The sequence below is a fragment of the Arvicanthis niloticus genome, chromosome 4, assembly GCF_011762505.2.
Source record: "Arvicanthis niloticus isolate mArvNil1 chromosome 4, mArvNil1.pat.X, whole genome shotgun sequence".
Taxonomy (NCBI): Eukaryota; Metazoa; Chordata; class Mammalia; order Rodentia; family Muridae; genus Arvicanthis; species Arvicanthis niloticus.
The window spans coordinates 12,652,839-12,675,329 of record NC_047661.1 but is presented as its reverse complement, the minus strand read 5'-3'; the positions used below and the strand labels follow the sequence as shown (position 1 = coordinate 12,675,329).

The 22,491-nt window shown below is 38.2% G+C and overlaps 1 protein-coding gene across 1 annotated transcript in view; it reads right to left on the bottom strand.

Moving 5' to 3' along the window:
* The window catches only part of Spata16 (spermatogenesis associated 16), a 283,849-nt gene that overhangs the window by 176,962 nt on the left and 84,396 nt on the right, over window positions 1-22,491 (bottom strand). Inside the window, exon 3 of the mRNA XM_034500996.2 lies at window positions 20,412-20,557. Within this exon, the coding sequence (XP_034356887.1) occupies window positions 20,412-20,557 (146 nt within the window). The remainder of the gene's footprint in view (window positions 1-20,411; window positions 20,558-22,491) is intronic.

The following is a 22,491-nucleotide window of genomic DNA, read 5'->3' as shown; positions in this document are numbered from 1 at the left end:
GATGACTGAAGCTTAGCCACCCACTCACAAAAGAGCAGTCAAACAGGCAAGTAACAGGCTACAAAGGTTTAGTCAATGTGGCTCTACTGGGAAGAGGAAGAGAGAGGGGCCCCTGATATCCCTGCCCCTCACGTCCTTCCTTCTTCCTGGTTCTGATATGATGTTCAGGTTTACAGAGAGGGCTAGAAAGTATGTCTAATCAAGCAGTCCTGGTCAAGGTGTATCCTGCCCACCACAAGTATCTCAGCTGCAATCTCCTGCAGTGTGGTCTGACGAAATTTCCAGAACCTTCTGAAAAAAATCACCTTCTGGCACTGAGGTTCTAGCCTTTTCCTTCCCTAGCATGTGACTCAGGAGAAATCCCAATTTTTAAGGTCCATTGTTCCAATAGTTTGCTTGCCAAATGGAAGGCCACGACTGCCCTTTTAGACGATGTCCACTCTTGCCAGAATGGTTACACTATTGTAATCTAATCATGTAAAGGGCCACTTTATAGAAAAGCTATACTCACATTGAATGTCAAGTTTACCTGCTCTCATCATCGCTGCCTTTATGCATATGTGCCCAGGAATAACAGGCAACCAGTGTAATTGATGGTACATAAAAGTAGAGATAAAGTAGGGCCTTTGAAAAAAATACCCTCAAAATTATTTTTTACAATCTGGAAAAAGGGAAAAGAAGCCTACAAGCTTGTAGGCTATAATTGTTCCTTCTCATTTTTTTTCTCCATCTGTCAAATGTCTAGACAGAATAAACAGGAAATGGATTCTCATTTATTTTTCATCTATATTGTAATCTAAAGCCTGTCCAGTAAAGGCCTTTTGTAAATCACCTGGTCAGCTCTGCCAACAGAATAGTCTTTAAGTAATACAGTATATCAACCTATCTTTTGACATTTTCATTTTTTTTTCTCTTGACATTTTCCCTTAAAAATAATACAGTGTTAACCCTATTATCTTTACTTCAGGGTCTGTGATACAAATATCAACTATCAACTCCTGTAGAAAAGCTATCAAGTTTCAGAAACCCAAGATGTCCATGCAAGGCCCTGCTCATCTGTTGTTGTAATGGTGAGAGGGAGGAGGGTGGGGCTGTGGTGGCGGTAGTGAAAGAACAGGGTGCCAAGTTGTTCATGCCTTTTCTATTCTCTGTGTTACTTGGGTGGGATGTAGTTTAGAATGATGGCTTTGAAAAGTACAATTAATAAATTCCCCCTCTGTTCTAACCTACAAGAAATGACTTATGATTCATTCAACAACAATTACTGGGTGTGAACTGTGTTCCAGACACTGCATAGGTTCTGAGGAAAAGAGCCAGAAGGGTAAATACATACTAAAAGTGGTATTTTCAGTGGCCTTATTGTATGGGAACACTAAATGTCTGCTTGTGTTCTATTGCTTTTCATGCTGTCTCCAAAGAGCAAATTATGCATGGCTCTTTGAAAGGAACTGAAATAAATGATATTGGATTCTACTACATAATTTTACTGGATCATAATATGAGATATTTATTTCTCTTAGAGTATTATAATTAAAGGAGTTTTTAGAATGTGAAGATTAGAAAGATTTTTGGTAGAGAAAATGAATTCATTTTTATATTCTCAAATACTATGCTTATAACAATATCCTGAGTGTGTAAGACTGTGGACAAACTACATTCTCATAGCAATATTTTATCTATTATTAAGCCCTTTTGAGCCTTTCTACAAAAGAAATGTTGGACATAGCTCCCACAGTTTGTGAAACATTAGTCATTAATTAGCTAATACTATAATGGACATTATATTTATATATAAAATATCAACCACAAGTGAAGTACTATATGATGTGTTATATCCTGCAAATTTAAAGTGAAAATTAGACTCTGGGGACAGGGACTGAACTCAGGTTCTTTCATATGCTAAGCTCATACTCTACCACCAAATTACATTTCCAGACCCTGAGTATGGATTTTGCTATGTTTAATGCTTTCAGTGTTGTTTTTAATGCTTAGTTATAAGTCAAATTACTATTACTCACAGAGATTCCAACCTTTGGAGTCCACTAAACACTGACATTATAATTAAGAATATTAATGATTTTGTTTTGAGTCATACTCCATTCTTTCTTGACAGATAGTTGAATTTCCTGTCTTGACATCCTGTCCTTTTGGGCCCCAAGTGATGATTCTCGACCTATTGTGACTTGCATTTGGAAGTAGTGCATGTATCTAACGGATGTCTTTAGAAGTGCCACCATTCTGTGAATAGCATGGCAATGGCATATGCTGTGTAACTTTATTTCAAAACCACATCATCTAAGAAGTGACAAGCCCTCAAAAGAAGATATTATTTAAGTTGTAAATTCTACCCCTATTGTCATCAATAAACGAAATGAACTTGAAAGAGTTAAACTGAGATGTGAAAGACAGAAGGATTGACAAAAGAATGTGCAGTGACAGGACACTTGGTAATCAGACTAAGGGCTGATGTACAAAGAATTCAGAGAGAAGTGTGGCTTGAGATTTACTTATTAAATTACACCATTTCTACCAATTCTTTGAACGTTTCATACAAAGTATTTTAATATTGTTACTTTTCTCTTGCTGGGATGGAACCCCATGACCAAGGCAACTTAGACAAGGAAGAGTTGATCTGGGTTTATGGTTCCAGAGGGATAGGAGTCCATTACCATCACAGGGATGAACCATGGAAGCAGGAAGCAAGGTGCTAGGAACAGCTGAGAACTCACATCTGGATCTGCAAATAGGAAGCCAAGGAGTTAAGTTGGGGATGGTGTGTGGCTTCTGAAACTGCAGAGTCAGCCCACAGTGACACACTTCCACCAGCAAGACCACATTCCTAAACCTACCCAAACAGTGTCACCTACTGAGGACCAAGTCCTCAAATACCCAAGACTATGGGAGATATCTCATTCAAACCACCATGCCTATGCTACTTTTCCTATTTTCTTCTTGATCCATGCCTATTTCTGTAACCTTCCTCTTTTAAAGAAACCACTGAGCTCAATTTGTGTTGTCCATATAGTCTACCTCCTGGTGTGTGGCTGACTTACTAGGAGCTACACTCTTAAAGAAAACTTACTTTCCCTCCTCAAGAAGCCACTAGATCCTCAGTTAGGGGTGAAGGCTTGTGAGCCTCTCCCCTTTTCATGCTAGAATGTTAACTGGCTTGATCTTGTACAGGTCTTGTGCAGGCAGCTGTGGCTGCTGTGACGTCATGAGTCTAGTGGTCTTGTCCTGTCCAAAGGACACTGTCTCACTCACTCCAGTCCTCCACAACCTCTAGATCCAGTATTCCCATCTCTCTTTCACAATGGTCCCAGAGCTTTGGGGTGGCACAATGCCAATTTTCCATTTGTGGCCAAGCAACCCCAAACCCATTATTCTCTGCACTAGGACCAGTTGTGGGTTTCTGCTACAACCACCATCTACTGCACAGAAAAACTTCTTAGATGAGATCTAAGAGCTCCACTAATCTATAGGTATTTAGATATGAATTTAGAGGGCAGTTTGATACCATGCTCATTTAACAGAATTAATAGTAGTAGGCTTATGCTCGGTTTTGTGAACTCTCCACTAGGTTTTCTCGCCATATGACTTTTCCTTCTGCATGGGCCTCAAATGTAACCGCACAGTGCTTATTCATCTCAGTAACACTCTTGCCACTACTGCACCCATGTGCTTTCCTGTCATACTTCACCATATGTTGTCATGCATAGTGTAGTTCATAGGTCTCACAGCTGGGTAAGACAGTTGAAGATTTCTCTCCCAGAATCCTCCACTGCATTTTCTCATACAATGTAAACTAGCCAACATGGAGGAAAGTCCCTAGTCAGCACTAACATGAATTTTCAACGCCTTGGGACCAAAGTGAGATCTGTTTAAAAATGGTCACATTTAAGAAAGAAAATAGAAAAATCCAGATGAGTTGAGTAGTCAAAAAAATGTGGGAGTTGGAAACTTTTGTTAAAAACCTGCTATGGAAATTTTCTTGATGCAAACAACAGATTAATCATCAGAGAAAGTAGGAGTCGATTAAGGGGTTGCTCATTAGTGACAGAATTTTTAATTTCATGAAAAAAATTACTAATGCTTCAAGGATTACTAAGCAAGCACATGGTGGAAATACTTTCACAGAATATAATCATTATGACTGTTCTGAAGAAAGATGAGGGTACACAAGCTGGGATGCTATCAAGGATGCCACGGATTAATAGAGCAGCTCTTACAGCGTGGCCTGCAGATGGCGAAGTGATTCTGAATGCCTCTCTGTTTCACTTCCTTGACATTTGTACTTACATTGCAAACACTACAGGGACATTTTCAATTTCAAGACTCAAACCAGTGATAACACAACTACTCTATAGTTATTGACTGTCTCACCATTAGCCACACCACACCCAGAGAAATGACTTCTTTTTAATGATCAGTGTTTATCTTCAGGGGAGTGTCTTTTTAATATTCATGGTGGTGGGTGGGCAGCAGAAAACAGGAGCTTCTGCATGCTAAGATGCGATGGCTGTCTCAAGGAAAGGCGCATGTGCCCTTGTTTATGTGTGGCAGCCGATTTAGCCAGGCTGTCCACAGAACACTGTGTTTTACTTGGAGGAACGACATACAGACCATGATTATCAAAAGTGGAATTTGGCAGACATTCTCTTGCAAGTGAAAAGAAAGTGTGCTGTCACTTAAGAGAACACAACTGACAGTACCTACTGCCAAGGATAAAAGTTTGAGCTTTCAAGCAAAATTAGAATTTTGGAAAACTTACATCTGTCACTGTGTGCTTGACAGTCCCTCAATGCCTGAAAGCTTTCTGATGTGATTTGTGATATTAGCAAATGTATTTTTTTTTTTTAAAAAAATCTCAATTGCACAATGAAATGTATCAACATTTGGAAATTTGCATAGTATTTTCCAAATGACCAATGGAAAACATCTCTAAGCACATAGGAATGGGTAGATAATCCATGTGAAACATAAGGTAGAACAGTGGCTTACAGTAATGTTATTGGTAGAGAACAAGGTTAATTGATATGAGTTAAGAACCCATATTGTTGTTAATCTTTAGCATTCTTAAGGTCTGGTGTTGCATCAAACAACAACATCAAAATTATATGAAAAGGCTGTCTCAATTATTGTTCTTTTTTAACTATATACTTCATGTGAGACTGGATTTTGTTCATATTACTTGACCATATTGTAACAGATTGGATGTAGAATCAGATACGAGTACCCAGATTTCTTTTATTATGCCAGACACTATATAGATTTGCAAAAAATATGTGCTATTTCTCTTATGCATGCCTTAAAAATCTTTTTTATAAAATGTGCATTTATAGTAACATTCCCTGAGTTTATTGTCATTTTAAATGGATAAGAACATGTTTAACTTCTAGATGTTAATTTCTATATCTCACATATTTATAGAGGTGACCTAAGAAACTCTTTGGGATTTTCAGTGGCATTTAAAAATGCAGTGTGTCCTCAGGGTTTGAGGACTATTACAGAAGTACATAGTCAAATCTGGATTAAAGATCTTTCTGTAGGAAGGAAGATTGGGCTGGATTGCTGACTCGGTGGTTAAGAACCATTACTGCTCTTGCAGAGGATTGGAGGCACCAGCATGCATGCTGGATGCTGCAGAACTTCCTGTGACTGCAGCCCCATGGGGACTTGATGTCTCTGGTTCCATGGGCACCTGCACTCATGTGCATATATGGACACAGATACACAAACACGATTAAAAAGTAACACAAATCAATTTCTGCCAGAATGAAGATGAACAGGTGCATGGCACCCATGTGCCAGAATGCCTGTACTCTATTTTCCTGTTCCTTATCCTCAAAGACCTTTTGGGCACATGTGTATGACTTCACATCACTATCTGAGCTTATTTTCTTTCTACAGACACCAAGAACTACTTATGTAAGGCTTATGTCAGTTGAACAAATTCTATAGAGGAACCTCGTCAGAAAAGTCCAAGCCTGCAGCCCACGTTAGGTTCATTTCTAAAGCTTACAGTAGTTGACCTACGGAAACAGATCCCATAAATGCATAGTAAGCTTACTTCATTTATTAATATTACTGTTACGCACTTACACATCAACTACTAGTTAGTTAGTTTGTCTTCTTTGTCACTAAAATGTGCTAATAGAAGCTTTATAATCAGCACATAATAAAACCATGTCATTGGTGTATAATGAACATTATAAATTATCGCATAGGTGACCTTAAGAAGTTACATCATGTGAAGAGCTACTTACTTAGTTTATAGTCAGTGCCTTTAAGAAACATTTTTTTTTTCTCAAACAAAAGAAGTCTCATATGGAACTTAACACATGGCTGCTTATCAGGTTTCTATGAAAAATGAGAAAAGTGTATTGGCTCAAGAAAGGGTGAATATGAGAAATTCTTTCCATAGCAACAGAAGAGGGGACAAGGGAGGGATAAATTTAAGAGTAGCCAAGACAAAGCATTTGCAAAATGCTCAGTGACGCTAACGTTCTACTTTCAAGGATGAAGCACCAATGAAGTACCTACAACAACCTCATACTCATTAACCTCACAAAGATTAAGTGAAGCCTGTGAGCCTATGATGCATATGTGAGACTATAAGCTCTGCTCCCATGAGTGACCATGAGTTACAGATACCCGACATGCTTGGAAATAAACCATAGTAGCTATGTTAAGGCCAAGATCGATAGAGGGATGCTCAGTTTTCACAACATCTTCATGTGCAGAGGATCTTGCTCCCTTAACAAATATTGGCAATGTATATACACAGATGCAGAGATTGAAGCAAACAGAAGTTAATGACTGGTGAAGTCAGGAATCGCTAGTGATGTGGGGATTCAAACCTAGACCTCAGCTTAGTGGGAGCTTCTGCTATATGACAAGGACGTTTGCATTTCTCCCACTTTATCTGAAGTTGCAGGATTAATTCCTGACAGCCTAGAACTTGCCCCGTTCCCATTAGCTGGCCTTTTAGGAAGATTAGGAAATGGAAGCAAGCATTTCTTCGGCTCTCTCCACTTACATTTACTTGGGCAACGTGGCTTATTTGTTTTACAATATTTCAAAAATGTAAGTGAATGAGACCATGTGACAGTGCGTACCAGTAATCCCCAAACTCGAGAGCGTGAGGCAGGAGCATCAGGAACTCAAGGTAATTCTTCAGTATATATCAAATGTGAGGCCAGCCTGGACTACTGGACTACAGGAGACCCTGTCTCAAAAATTAAAGCAAAAGATCAAACACGAAATGTACCCATACACAAAAGCTCCTGACAGCCTTAATCAGAGAAGCTGCTCTTTGCAGCAAATGCAAGCAAGATGCTGAAAACAAAGATGGCTAAGGGCTTATCCATAACTAAGACATCGATACCACTGCTCACTGCAGAAGAGAGATGGAAAGACTGTAAGAGCCCAAAGATCGGGGGAGGGAAGGGCTGGGAAATGCTGTCTTCTAAGTACAACATGACCATGGCAACTATGAACTCACAGCAGCTGTGCCTGCTGGCACTGGGCCCACAAAAGTCTGGCTCACCTATAAGATAGGGATGGGGAAGTGGCTCACAGGGTTGTACCATTTTTGTCTGTTATTGACAGCTAACTGATTCTGGGAGACAGGGAGGCATAGCACTATCTGAGCACAAGGCTTCACTGAATATTTTACACCCATGATTCACAGATGAGCCTGGTTAACTCCATGGGATGCAGAACAAAAGAGGAAGTCATGGCATGGGAATGGGATTTGGGCAGAAGAAAGGAAGCTGGCAGAGGTGGGGGAGAAGTGAGAGGGAGGTGAGAAGAGCACACTATGCATTTATACAGATGTATGAAAATGCTAGAGAACAAAGTTTATTAATAAACAAACCATCAGGAAATTGTTTTATTACCCTGAGAAAATTTGCAAAGAAAGAGGATACAGAACGGCTAAATGACTTGTTCCAGTCACCAAAATGGATTTTAGAGTTGTGGGAAGCACATATTTAAAAATGCTTAATACATTCCAAGAACAAATTCATCCAGAAATTGTTTGTTACATCTTCTTTAGTGCTCTTGGTCGAATAACCAGCATGGAGACTTTATCAACACCCCTGACCATGCCCTTTGCACATGCTAAAGAGAGGACCCAAACACAGATTTGATTGCATATCAGTTCTGGTCTACCACATTTATAACCTCTATACTCATTTGTCAGTCACTTTTATATCTATGAGAAAATGGGCAAGAAAAATAAAGGGCAAATGAACACTGACTTCTGAGTTAAGACATGGACAAACCATTAGAAAAGAAAAATCCAAGGGTATGATGAGAAATGAAACATTAAGAGAGTTGTGTGTCAATGAAGATTCAGTCACCTTGAATATAAGAGCAAAGGATCCCTGGAAGGAATGCAGAACAGATCAGATGCAGTCCCAGAGGGCTGTTGGCCCCGGTGTTTTCATTAGTCCAGTAGAGGGTCTAGTATGGTGTAAAAGGACAAACGTGAGCATTTGAAAGATAGAAAACTTATCTTGGAAAAATAAGGGGCGATGTTTATTAATGTCTTTGACAATTTGGATAGGCTCATTCAGAACCTTCCCACAACTAAAAACTCAGGAGAGGTTCAGTATATTCTCTTCTGTCTTTCATTTTCTTCTCTTGGCCACACACTGTGACACATGTATGTGTATTGTTCAAGCACTCTGGAGTCCGAGGCAGGAGGATCACTATAGCGTGGGGCATGAGAACAGATTAAGCAATGCAGGCAAGACTTTGTATTAGAAAAGAGTTGACTCCTCCTTTTCTTTCTTTCTTTCTCTCTCTCTCTCTCTCTCTCTCTCTCTCTCTCTCTCTTCTTCTTCTTCTCTCTCTCTCTCTCTCTCTCTCTCTCTCCTTTGTTTGTAAACATACTCATAGTTGTCTTCCCTTAATCCTTCTTACCCTCCATTCAAAAATCTTAAAAAGAAATTTAAAATATCTGATCCCTGTCTTTTGCATTCTTACCAAGGTAAGATGATGATCCCGAGCCATTTGTAATCTTTCAGTATTGGATGGCTTTTGAATATTTATTTGCTTTAGTCTTAATTATCATTTTAATACATTTAAAATTAATTTAGTTTCTAATATATTTTAAAATATTTTATTTACAAGTTTATGCATTATAAGTTGCATTGTATGTTTATATGCATATTTATATAATGTACATATATGTACATAATATATTTTGTATTGTGATTGTATTACCCCATCACCCTCTCATCCCTCTTTCTTCCTGCTGACCCGTTATCCTTCCCAACAATTCTCTCTCTCTTTCTCTCTCTTTTTCTCTCTCTCTCAAGTGTGTGTGTGCTTAGTCCCAGTTATTTTACTTTCAGAAGCATATCTGAGACTGTGAGCAATTTACGAGTGCACCTATCATTGCAGGAAGTGACTCCCAACCCCTTGCTGCACTAGTTACTTTTCTGTTGCTCTGAGAAAATAGAAAGAGGTGGCAAGAAGGAATTTGTTTTGGCTTATGGTTCCAGAGAGAGGAGAGTCCATCATGATGGGGAGGCATAGCGGTGAGCTGTAGCCATGGCAACAGGAACAGAAATATTGAGAGAGCACATCTTAGCCATGAAATGAGAGAGAGAGAGAGAGAGAGAGAGAGAGAGAGAGAGAGAGAGAGAGAATTGAAATGAAGCTATAGACTCTCACTGCCCCCTCCCCATGTGAACTCTCTCTCTACATTAAGGCTGTACTACTAAACCTCCCCAAACTGCACCACCAATAGTTGAGGACCAAGTATGCTGGTGCTTGATCTTACTGGGAATATTTCTCATTTAAACCATCTCATTCAGCCCTTCATGGAGAAGTGGAACCCCATGAGGTCCTCTGTCATCTATGATGGAATGTTGATGGGGCAGACATTGTACAGGCCTTGCTCAGGCTGCTCTAGGCCCATGAGCACATGGCCATAGCATGTTTAGAAGATGACATTTCAGCACTCCTTCCCATCCTCTGAGTCATACATTTTTTTCTATTTACTTTCCCACAGACCCCTGAACATTAAGAGGGGTGATATACACTATCTGTTTGTGGTTAAACACAGAGAAATCATGTATTCTTAACACTTTGACCAGTTATGAATCCTTACGTTAACTACTGCCCACTGTACAAAGAAGCTTCTCTGGCCAAAGGTGACTGAAGCATTAATCTGTAAGTATGCCTATAAATGTTTAGAAGGATGTTTTGAAAACATGTCTTCTTATCAGAACAATAGTTTCCCCCTAATTCCTACCATTTATATAATATGGCTACAGGTCTACATTGCAAGGCTGCCTCACTATTTTATGTGATAATCCCAGAAGAACAGAGCTCCAGGAGTTAAGGAGGGAAGGAATGTGGTAAAGGAGGATCTTAGAATGGAACCTTACTATTTCAAAGTTGTGTTGCAGCAGCAGTGAAAAATAGGTTTTCTTAAACTCTAATATAAATAAATAAATAAATAAATAAATAAATTTATATGAGGGAAGTGAGAATCAGTGTAGTAGTAGTTGAACTTGGGTTTTTAAATTTGAGAGAAAAATTTCAATACATACCAGCCATGTCCTAATTACAAGAAAACCCCTCTGTATTAGAATCATGGTACATGAAAATCATGTGATTTTCACCACATTCAAGATAAAATGAAACAAAAGAATTTTTGAGAGAAAGGAAAATGGACGGTCGTGTCAGATATGCCCGATGTCTCCTCTGGACTGTGATAAGAAAACTCCTCCTGGAGTGTTTGGAAGGACTCATGGAGGATCTCCTCCCAGTTTTTCAGTGAGATTAAGTGAAAAGACTAATTTAGGTGGTGTAAAAGTGCATCATTCTATAATACGGTTTCTGACCTTCACATATTTAAGGAAAAGCATCTCATTTAACGGCCAATGTTAACACAGAAATTCCTTGTTAAAGTCCATAGACCAACAAATAAGCTTTAAACCAACCTTAAGCTCCAGGCCTTTCCAGTACAAAGACAGTAAGTATTCCCTTATTTTCCACCTTTAAAGGTGGGCAATTTTACTTTACAAGTTACAGAAGCTGGAAAGGGCAGAGGAACCTTAACAGAAGAGTTAATTCTCTATGTAGGGAAGAGTAACAGTAATCTGTGAGGAGAGAATAATGCCCGCAATCCCCCCAGTTAGACCCACACCTCTCCGTTCATCTAGCATTCATTTTCTAGGGACAAAGTGCTTAGGCTAGAGAGGCAGAAACCGAAGGCCAGGTCACTTGTACCTACACCATTAAGAGACTAGAAAGACAGGCAGTATTTGACGTGGACAGGATGGCAGCAAGAGGAGGTAATATCTTAAAAATAATCTAGAGCAGTGGTTCTCAACCTCCCATAATGATGATGAGACCCTTTCCTACAGCTCCTCATGCTGTGGTGACCCCCCCAACCCTCAAATTATGTCACTGCTACTTCATACTGTAATTTTGCTAGTGTTATGAATTGTAAGGTAATGTGATATGCTGGATATCTGATATGTTACACCCAAAGGGATGGAAACCCATAGGTTTAAGCCTTGATCTAGACCTTTCCAGCTTTCTAACATCCTAACAAGAGAAGGAATGAGTTATTCATTATACCTTCTTCAAGGACTAACTGCACATCTACAGCATCTAAACAAACTGTAGTTTGAGTACGTCAGAACAGTTCAAAGAAAGTTCAACAAAAATTAAAGATTCGGTTATGATAATGGAAACTAAATGAGTTTTTGTCACCTTAAACTTAGTGATGTGATACTAAATTCTTTCATGGTTTATACCCAGAAATATTTAATAAATGTTTGCAAATGTGATAAATTAAAAGTTATCATCAAAAAATCTGAAGGTATTAAAAAAAAGTGTATCATTCACAACTATGCTACAATAGATTTGTTGAATGCTTGCTCTTTTCACTGCCCAACAACTATCATGTTTTTAATGCAGTCAACCTTGTAGTCCAAGAAACTGTCCTAATTCTTCCCCACACTGGTTCAGTGCACATAATATTTGCTCTTCTACAAAATACTGTCATGTTTTATATTTCTTTTAGAATTTAAAGAGAAACTTGGAGTGTTTAATGTCATCTTCAATGGAAGCATCTTTTTATAGTAGATTTACTTTCATGAGAATACAATAACAAGAAGTGTAGAGATACTAATGACCCACGTAATGTTTTAACGTGCCCAACTCCTCAAAGACACACGTGTCCCAAAATCTAACCAGGCATCTTAAAAATGACTGTGCTATAAGTTACCTTTATTTCTTTCTACACTTGCAAGCATGTCCAAGCATAAACACCAACACAAATGATATATACAGGGTACCATTAGTTTACTGCATTGAAAGGAAGAAATTAGTGAGGTAGGAATGGGTGTAACTAGGAGGAAGGAGGCTTCTATAATCCCAAGTGCTGAAAAAATGATTTTGGGCAATATCTTCCTCTCAGGGGCTGTGTCTCTGAGGAAAGAAAAATCCCACCCTAATAGTTATCAACTACCTGTAGCTCTTTAGCTACAAGGGGGACTCAATGAGTCTCTCTTCCATTTGTACTGAGATTTTGCTGGCTTGATCCAAGGCAGGTCCTGTGGATGCAGTTACAGTCTTTGTACATTCATGCATGCAATGGCTCTGTTGTGTCTTTCTGTTGCAGATAACCACTATCTTCTGGCTCTACAATCTTTGAAGCCCTTCTCCAGTGATGATCAGTAAGCTTTGAGTGAGGGGGGATATGAAAATATGTTCCATTTAAAGCTGTACAATTCACAGTCTCTTATTCTCTGCACATTGACCAGTTGTGGGTCTCTGTTTCTTTTTTTTTTTTATGTATTTTTTTATTATTTTATTTACACTTCAGATGCCATCCCCTTTCCCCATTCCCCCCCACCCCCCTTAGAAAACCCCTATCACATGCCCCCTTTTCCTTTTTGCATTTATACATTTTTTTTAAAAAATAATGTTAATCATAAGCGTTATAAGTTTGGAATTGTTCAATCAGAGGTGTAACCCACTGACCGACCTAGATATAACAACTATCTTTGACTGGTGGAGATACATGAATATCTGCCTCCCTGTCTCCCCCCTCTTTCTCTCTTTCATCACCTAGCTTCTCCTATCCTTCTTCTCCTCCTCTTCTTACTCCTTTTCTTGCTCTCAGTACTCCTCCTACCTTAGCTCCTCCTACACATCACCCTTCCTGTTAAAATGAAACTTTTCTCTAAAAATACAATTAGAGCATAATTATGCCAATTTGTACCAGTGAGGTACAAGATAGTCCCAATACCCAGTCCATCATTTTGTTGACTAACCAGCACCTCTGTCATCTATCCTAACTGAAACATTTAGTTCTGAACCTGGCTTTAGGATGAATGTCAGCTGACTACCATGGGTCTCTGTTTCAATAACCATCTACTGTAAGTAGAAGCATCTCTGATTTAGATTAATGCATTTAGAGATGCATTAATCAGTAGGTATAAAAAAAGGAATTATAGGGTACTAAGCACCGTAACAGTTTTAGACCATAATGATAGGGGTTTGTGACCTCCACAGCTATGGGGTTTTGACCCAGTTAACAGTACTGGGCATGAGTTCTATCTTAAGGATCATTCTTTTATATCCAATCAGAAAGTGGTTGGTTATTCCTGTAACACTCCTGCCATTATTACACCAGTGATCACATCTTACCAGACCAGCCATTACACATGGCTTAGAGCAAGGTAAGAGAGTTATTATTTTTTCCCTAGTAGCATGCATAGAAAATTGCAGAACTATGAAAACTAGTCATTGGAGGGCAGGAGGGAGGTTAAGTTTTCAGGATGGTAGCTTGATTTCTCCATGTCTTATGCCTGAAATATGTGGTATCTTTAACTCATACTTTTTCTACCTTCAAGTTTTAAGTGGTTACTAAGGGAAGAAGAATTAGCCTATGATATTGGGAGATTTACAGGATTTCCACTGACCAAAAACCAAAAACCAAAAACTAACCAAAAAAAAAAGGGTAATTCATACCCCCCCTTTTTTTTTTTTGCATTGGGGTTTTAACTTATGGTATCTGGGTGAAGCATTTTCTCCCCATAATAGGGTAATTCCACTTAAACTCCGTCTGCATATGTATTTGTGTATACTTTTAGGAAACCCGCCCAGTGGTAATTTACTGTATGTCATTTTCAGGGGATACTATGGGTCTGTGTGGATGTGGGGGACATTTGAAGGGAACATTAGTTATCCCTCTTTACACTCTGTCCTCTACTGGCCCAACCCCAATTATTTCCTTCCATTCTTACCTTTCCTCCGTTCATACCAATTGTGTCCTGTCCATCTTACCTTGAAATCCTCCTCTATCATGCTGGGGTTAACATTTAATATTAGATCTAAAGGTATTTATTGTTGGAAATGGAGAGCACCTGTGTTTCAAGCAGATTTGTTTACAGTTGTGATATCCTTTTACTTAAATTCATTTAAAGTCCTAGAGTTGTTTGTATCTAATGCCATTGACCTATTGAACTTGATGTCAAATTCTCAACTTTTAGAAAAAAAGGCAAGAGACCATTGTATTTAAGATTTATTTCCTGAGATCAGCAAGGAATTTGCAAACTTCTTGTTAGTTCTTGTTCACATAAGCTCATTTTTAAGCTGATGAGTTCCTGTCACACTTAAGTTGATGTTGCCCTTTGAATATTTTAATTATCCTCAGAACTGAGGAGAAGGATTTTAGAAGTTATAGGTTTTCACAGACTTTCCCAAAGTACCTAGTGCATTAAATATCTGGAGGCTCAGAAAAGGTAATTTCCTTTTAGGAAATAAGTTTATTACTGTTATAATTTGCACCCAAAGACCACCCTCCTTTGTTGGTGGTATAACTGAAACAAAACACATATAAAATGTTTTTGAGATTCAGAAATGGTTTTAAGCAACTTAGTGGTATTTAGAGATAAGAAATAATACTTGAAGAAAGGTAATTTGGGAAGGTCAAGGCCAGTAAATAATTAGATGGAGATTCAAGACTGTCCCTTGTGTTATTCTCTTACATTTTAATCCATGAGTTATCTAGGTACACACTGTTTAATTTCTAAATATTTAGAGGGACTTTCTAGCTATTTTAACTGTTACTGACTTCTAATTTAATTACATTGTGATTATAGAATGAATCTAACAAGGATTCAAAAAATTTGAAATTACATTGAGCCTTATTTTTGTCTGACTACTTATTTTTTCTTTAAATCTACCTTGATAGTACCAGCAAATTTAACATGAAATGACACTTTTATGCTCATTGTGTGACATATTATTATGTGGGATGAGCATATCAATTGATTGCCCATTGTCAGATAATCAGCCCTAAAAACATACCTACAAGTTACAATATAGGGAATACACACACACACACACACACACACACACACACACACTCATGCAATAACAGTTAGTGAAAAAAAAGCCATGCATTTCAATGAGAGTGGGGAGGGATATATGAGAGGCCTTGGAGGGAAAAAGGGAAGGGAGAAATGTAATGATATTATAATCTAAAAAATAAAGACAAACAAACATACTTGTGCTTCTGACAAGTAACGTATAGATGACCACACAGTATAATTCAGACTGACATTCTCTATGTATCTCAAATTTTCAAATAAGTTACATATGTTTCATGTAACTCCTGGCACAGTTTAGTTGAGTTTGCCACCTTACTATTATTTTTCTGTGCCTTGGCAAACTTTCCTTTTCACATGCCTGTTTTGATTTATTTTCAGTCAATTAAATGTTATTTTAACTTTAAGCCAAGTTGTTGGTTTTCCACCTATGCTTTATATGTTTTTTTTCAATGGCAAGTTTAGAGATTACAAAATGCATCTTTGGTCCATACAGTTAATATTGCATTGCCTCATTAAAAGACTTTGATGTAGTAAGATTATATTTGTTATTCCCTTACAGGCCATTGTGGCATTAGTGTCAAATGCTTTACACTTACATTTGTAAGTAAGCATTTTAAAAGAGCTTTTTGAGGCATGTCTCAGTTCTACTGGGTGGTGGAGGATGTCCTCGAACTGATGGTTTTCTGCCTCGACCTCTCTATCGTCCACAGTGGATGACTCTTACTGGTTGTTTTTAAGCGTAGGGAGTCTTTCTTTAGCAGTTTCCCTCCTCACACTGGACTCATCTAGGCAACCTCTCCATTCTGTCCCTGGTTCTGTCCTTGTTTTAACTTCTAATCTCCTGAGACTCTTCTCAGCTCACTAGTCAGAACCAGTTTTACTTCAGGGTTTTTGGGTACATTTCCCCTCAACATTGTTGGAATCTTCATCTACCAATGCCCATGCTCAGCATTGTGGGAGCTGCTTTCTCTGGACTGATTACCTTTCTAAGGACCAGTTTCATTTTCCCGCTTCTTCACATAAGTAGAAATTCTTTTGTCTATGCTGTGTTTCCTGATGAAGCTGTGTAGAGATTTGGGATGGTGATTTTGGGATGGTGATTTGATTTTCCCGAAGCTGATTCAAGGCATTTGTTTGTCCTCTTTTAATCTTGTGATGCTTTTTCTTTAACCACCCTCATCTTAGACTTATCAGGTCAATTTTGACACAGAAATTAGTCCTCAGGCAATTCTTCCTGCATGACCTTACTCTTAAAGCATGAATGTTCCAGGTCTCAGCTGAATATATGGAGTGGTCTTATGTTGATTCCCTACACATCTCCTAGCATTGAGATAATTTATCATTTTCAACGAATACTTAGCTCTGGTTAGCAGAAAACTTGTGCTGCATGGATGATCATTCTTCACATGTCCAAGAAAGAACCTAGAAGCTTCTGACAGACTCTGTCTCCAAGCCCTTTTACCAAGTTATGTCTACCTCAGTCACGGGCTTTCACTTTCCTTACTGTTTTTTAATTTTTTGAGACAACATGATTCCAACGTGACTGGATAAGCTCATGAGTGTAATAAGTACAAACACGAGCTGAATAAGAATGACAGGCGCAGACATGCCAGAGTGGACACTCGCCTTTCACTTGTGAGCACGCTATTCAGACCTCTGCCTACTCAGCAAACTGCTGGTGTACTTCACTGTGCTGCTGACAGTTAGGGTGGGAAGGAAGCCCAACAAAAGCTGATGTGATTAGGAATTTCCTCCTTTTTAAGGATTATTCTTATTTTGAAAACTGTGAATACCCAAGAGGAATTACTTAAGATGTCTTCCCCAGCTTTATAGATTTTTTTTTTTATAGTAGAAAGACAAATTTGATAGAAGTAATTGTATTGTGGCTGGAATAAAAAACCATGAATTTATGATTAATGATTCATAATATACAATGAGGTAATACTGTGAACTAGGTATATTATCATAACCCAATGTTATTAAAAATTAAATTCATGCTAAGTTGTGGGAGAAGCATTCAGAATTTTAAATACAGGTGGTTAGGTTCTAAACTGTTATTTGATTCAACCTACTACACTGCCTTCGTATCATAAAATTAGGCTGATTTTCTTCATGACATTTATCATAAGGTCTATTTACCTCATGTGTTTACTATAGTCATACGCTTTCTACTTTCTTTTCAAAAGTTCTGTGGATAAACAAGGAACACACATTTCCCATTTATAAACACCTGTCCATTGGTCAGCCCTGGAACAGGTTTCTGGTGAGGATACACTTACACAGCTGTTGAACTGATAAGGGTATGCCACCATTATAAGGTGATCAAACCTGGAAAGTTTCCACACGTTCCGAATGTTAGTGTTCATATTTTGTGCTACATTATGATAACAAAACCGGGGAACACCCAAAGGTGATAAGCCTGTTAGAGTTTTTACAATTATGCATATAAAATATAATTATAGAATAAGTAAAGTGTTGTGGCAGGATTTGTGTTTTTGACAGGTGAGTGTCATTAGGAACTAGTGTTAGAGATGTGTGTGGCACCTCTAGTGGATGGTGACTCTGGTTTGAGGCTGGAGAACAGCTGACCCGTCTCTTGCGTCTAGGCATCACCTTGAGCTGAAGAGTGATGTCTGTGTTTGCCAGCTTAAATTTGTTAGAAGAAAAAGAAAAGAATAAATTTCATTAACGGTTGTTTCTCGAGCCTTTGTATTCTGTATTTAGCTAACAATGCATGCTGATTGATTTCTCAAGTATTTCTGTTGATTTTAGAGCTACATAGTTCCAGTTTTTGCAGTCTACTTGACAAATGCACATGCATTTATGCTGATAAGAATTATTCTGATAAGAATCAGAAGCAGAACTACCTGATGGTTTTAAGGCCAATTTTTGTGTTTAACAAGATGAAGACATGCAGTAGACCTTTCATTTACATAAAATTAAAGGAAGATGCTTCATCAAATGCAAATAAATGCAAAAAGGAACATTTTAATTTTGACTCCTGATTAGTATCAACTATCACAATGTGGTAATAAGACAATACAGAACTCTGCAGTGTATAACTAATGGTGTGAGCTATTTATAAACAAAATATCCTGATTAATTTATTTTATGGAATGTATTTGTTTGACGATGTATCAGATTCTGTTTTCAAAGCCTGGGATCTTTACAAGTGGTTTACTACAGGAATCATGTGCCCTGCATCTGTAGTGCCACCCACGTGACATGCAAAGTAAAATGGCTGCTTTGTCTTGCTTCGTTATTGTTTGAATTGACCATTTAATTTCTGTTTAGTCACATTTATTACTTAATGTTCAAATTTAGAAACAGAAAAACAAACTGTTTCCACAGAAAACAGTAGACTAAAGTTAATTTCAACATGTCAAGTTGTTCATCATATCATCATCATCATCATCATCATCATCATATCATCACCATCACCGTCACCGTCACCGTCACCATCACCGTCACTGTCACCGTCACCATCACCATCATTATCATGTTTTACCCCAGTAATTTGAAAAGGTCTAAACAGTGAGCAGATTCTTCCATCACCAGGAATAGCAGCTCTTTCTCGTCCTTCCATTAGAATTACAGATTCTTGATTCTTTGTTCCCATTACGTTTTAATGAAGTGAACAGAATTTTTACATGGCCATTCCTTTTGAGGTACTTTCACAATTAAATGTGATGTGAAACACCTTCAATTCATTCTGACATATAAGAGATATTTTCCACAGTGGTTGTTCTTCTGGTGTGTGTTAAAAGCATGAAGGGGGTGACATATAATTACGTTCTGCATGTCTAAACTTAGTATTGCTTACATATACCTATGTAGTTTCTAGAAAACTAGTTTCAATTGTAATGAGTTTTTCACACTGCACTCACGAATAATCCTGACATTCTAATATTTTTGACATACGGAAATATGTTTCTAGTTCTGCCTCTTTCAAATGGAAATAGAACAAAACTCTTTGAAAGGCCACATACACTGTTATTGAGTTAGGATATGACTGTGGAAAATATTTCCAGATGGACTAGCGAAGGAAGAATTTTCCTTTCGGGTCAAAAGAAATATGTGTTTGGGTTCTGCAGTTTACTTACACAGCAGAGTTTCTTTCAAGGTTATCATATGCGTTCCAAAGTGCTGTTGTTGTCTGTAGGTCCTTGATGTCAAATCAAGTGACTCAAGAACTGTGTCAACCCATCCGAGCCCACATGGTTTGGAATAGACTTTCTCACCAGCATGGGAAAGTCTATTCCAAACATGAGGGTATTTAGTTTTCACAGTGACATTACTTTTGCTATTTGTATACAAAACAGTATGAGGATGGAAGACTAAGAGATATAAGCACAAAAGATCTCAGTAGATTGATGCAAGCCAGACAAAATGGAGCAATCATAATGTCAACGAGAGGTTGACAGTGCAGCGCCATCCATTCGTCTTTGCTGCAGCTTAACATGAATTATTCATCGTAAGAGGAAGACCTTTAGGAAGCAGACTATGGGGCAGGAACATTCTCATAGCCTGCAAGGTAGGGCGAGTAACCATGGAGATTCTAGGAATCCACATAGTTACAGAGCCTTACAGAACTCTCCAGAAGGATACAAACATGAATTGCAAACCTTTAGGGATAGAGATAACAGTTCTTGCCTTTGGAAAGCTGTCTGGAGGATGCCAGGGTCCTTTGAATCAACCATGCTGGCACCGAACATCCAGACTGAGTTCCTGTCTGCTCCCCATGTATTCTGTAGTTTTACAAGCTTTCCTTTCCCTCACCGCCTCCTCTCCTCCCTATCTTACTCTTAGTTTTCTTCCTTTCCTGATGCAATTGCCCTTGCACTGTAAACACTCACTTCCGGTTTATTATTATTTTTTTCTTCCTCTAGGGGTTGAGCCCTCTGTGGGTTTGCTCAGATTTGCACATCAGGCAATGTGGAAATTTTGGGTTTTGACCTTAAACTGAGATAGAATGGAAGGCTACCAGTAAACCCAGATATGTATGCACAGTTCTTAGCCTTTGGTATTTCCTTTTACCTGTGTGCGTGGTTCAGGGCAAGATCAGGCTTCCGCATACGTAGGTAGCATGTGACGAGCTTCGTCTCAATGAAACTTGCCACGCTTGCTATATCTTCAGCGTGTGCTTCAAAGGGTTTCCCCAGAGCGGCCCCTTTGCTGCAAAGCTTAAAAAGAATAATACTTTAAGCTTCCTGGCCCTGCTGCCATACAAGCTATCTCTTTAATAAGCAAGGTGTACACATGCAGATATAAATTTTCAGAACTATGTAAAATCTTACTTACTATTTTGGTTGTAAGTTAAATGGCTCCTGTTCATTATTGTGTGTCTATAATAAAAAAAATGTGACACGTTTTACCGTAAACGTTTCCTATAAAATATTTTTAAATGTGTGATAGATATTGAACAGTGCCATTGGCTCAAAATGTCTGTTTTAAAATGGAAGCACACAATAAGCAAAGATATTAGGAGAAAACTTGTCATAAATCATATTAAATACCAGTGGTTTTATGAAAGCCCAATGGAGCAATGATCTAACTCACTATCAAGTTTGATTTAATATAATAAGGGCTATCGGAAGTAAACTCCTAGGAGCCATTAACCTGATCGGTGATTAATTTGAGTCTGAATCAGATCCTCTAGGATGTTACTGAAAGAAAAGAAGTGAAAAATTTATTAGGATTTATTGGCAGAAGCCACAGTATCTGAGAAACATGGCAAGAATATGGAATTCTTAATAAAAATTCCAGGAAGCTAGTGGTTTCTGGGCAATGTAGATAAACTGTAGAGGAAGAAATTAATTAATATTTTGAGAAAACTACAAACATTAACAAATGTTAGTAGCTGACAGAGTGGGTCAGCACTTTCTTCTCTTGGAGTTTTCTAATAATCTTACCATGGAGGCATCTGGGGAAGAGGAAACCAAATCTCTTGCCCATTGACTTAATTCACAATAAATGCTTTGTGGTGCTTTTATATCTTTATTTGTATTTATGATAGGGGAAATATTCTCACTGGAGATAACAATTCATATAATCTTCTATAGTCTCGGACCTGTTTACTATTTATTCTAACACTATTGTGAACTTATTTCAAAAAATGCAACTTTTGTTCAGTAGGTATCTTGTGTTCTAAAATACTTCACCATTTTTAGTTTTATCTAAAATACAAACACTATATGTTCTTTCTTATCAGTATATCCTAGCATTAAATGTTTAGATTGTGAGTAAGCTCAGCAACATAGAAAATAAAAAGAACCATGAGCCACAGAAGTATGAGCTCTGAGGGGGATATTGAAAAAAAATGGACAGAATGACTCTTACTAGGGAAGGAGAGGGGAGAGTGATGCTGAGGGAGTGGGGGAGAGGAGAATAACATTAAGAGCATTTGAGAAAGCCATAAGAAAATATTTTATGTTGACTTAAAAATACATATATAAAATACATATGTAAGTCTATGCATATACATACATACATAGCTTAAACTAATTAAATTATGCCATGTGAGTGATAATGTTTTCTTACAAGATTCAGAGACTAACAAAAATCCCAATGCCAAGCCTGAGAAACTCCTTTCTTGTCATTGGTCATGGAAATCAAAGAGACTTCTAGAACAATGTGGGCCAGTGCTGTTGCCCTGGGTTGTTTTCCTGACCTTGAAAGGAAGAGGGCATTGTGGAAGACACCACAGACATCAAACACAACGCTTGAAAAAAATCAAGCTGGGGCTGACTTGGAAGGCTCCTCTCTGAGGACCAGCTTTCATGGCATTGGAAGGTTCTAGGGATGATGCCGGTGGAGTAAAGCAATCTATAGTCTGCATCCATGAAGCTCGTGAACCACATACCACATAATGACCAGCCCAGAAAGACAAATCCATAAAAACTACTCCACTAGGCTTAAGGCTCACTCAAAAGGAGGGAATGTATGCTTGGTACTCTAAACTGAGCCAACTAGTGGAGAACCTACTATGGCCACTTGCCTGAATTAGTATACACTTTTAATACAGACATGCAAACCTCCCACCCTCAACACAGAAGCTTCTTGTTATAGCAGAGACTTCTTAAAGAAATACATAATTGGTCAAACGGCAGAGTCCAGC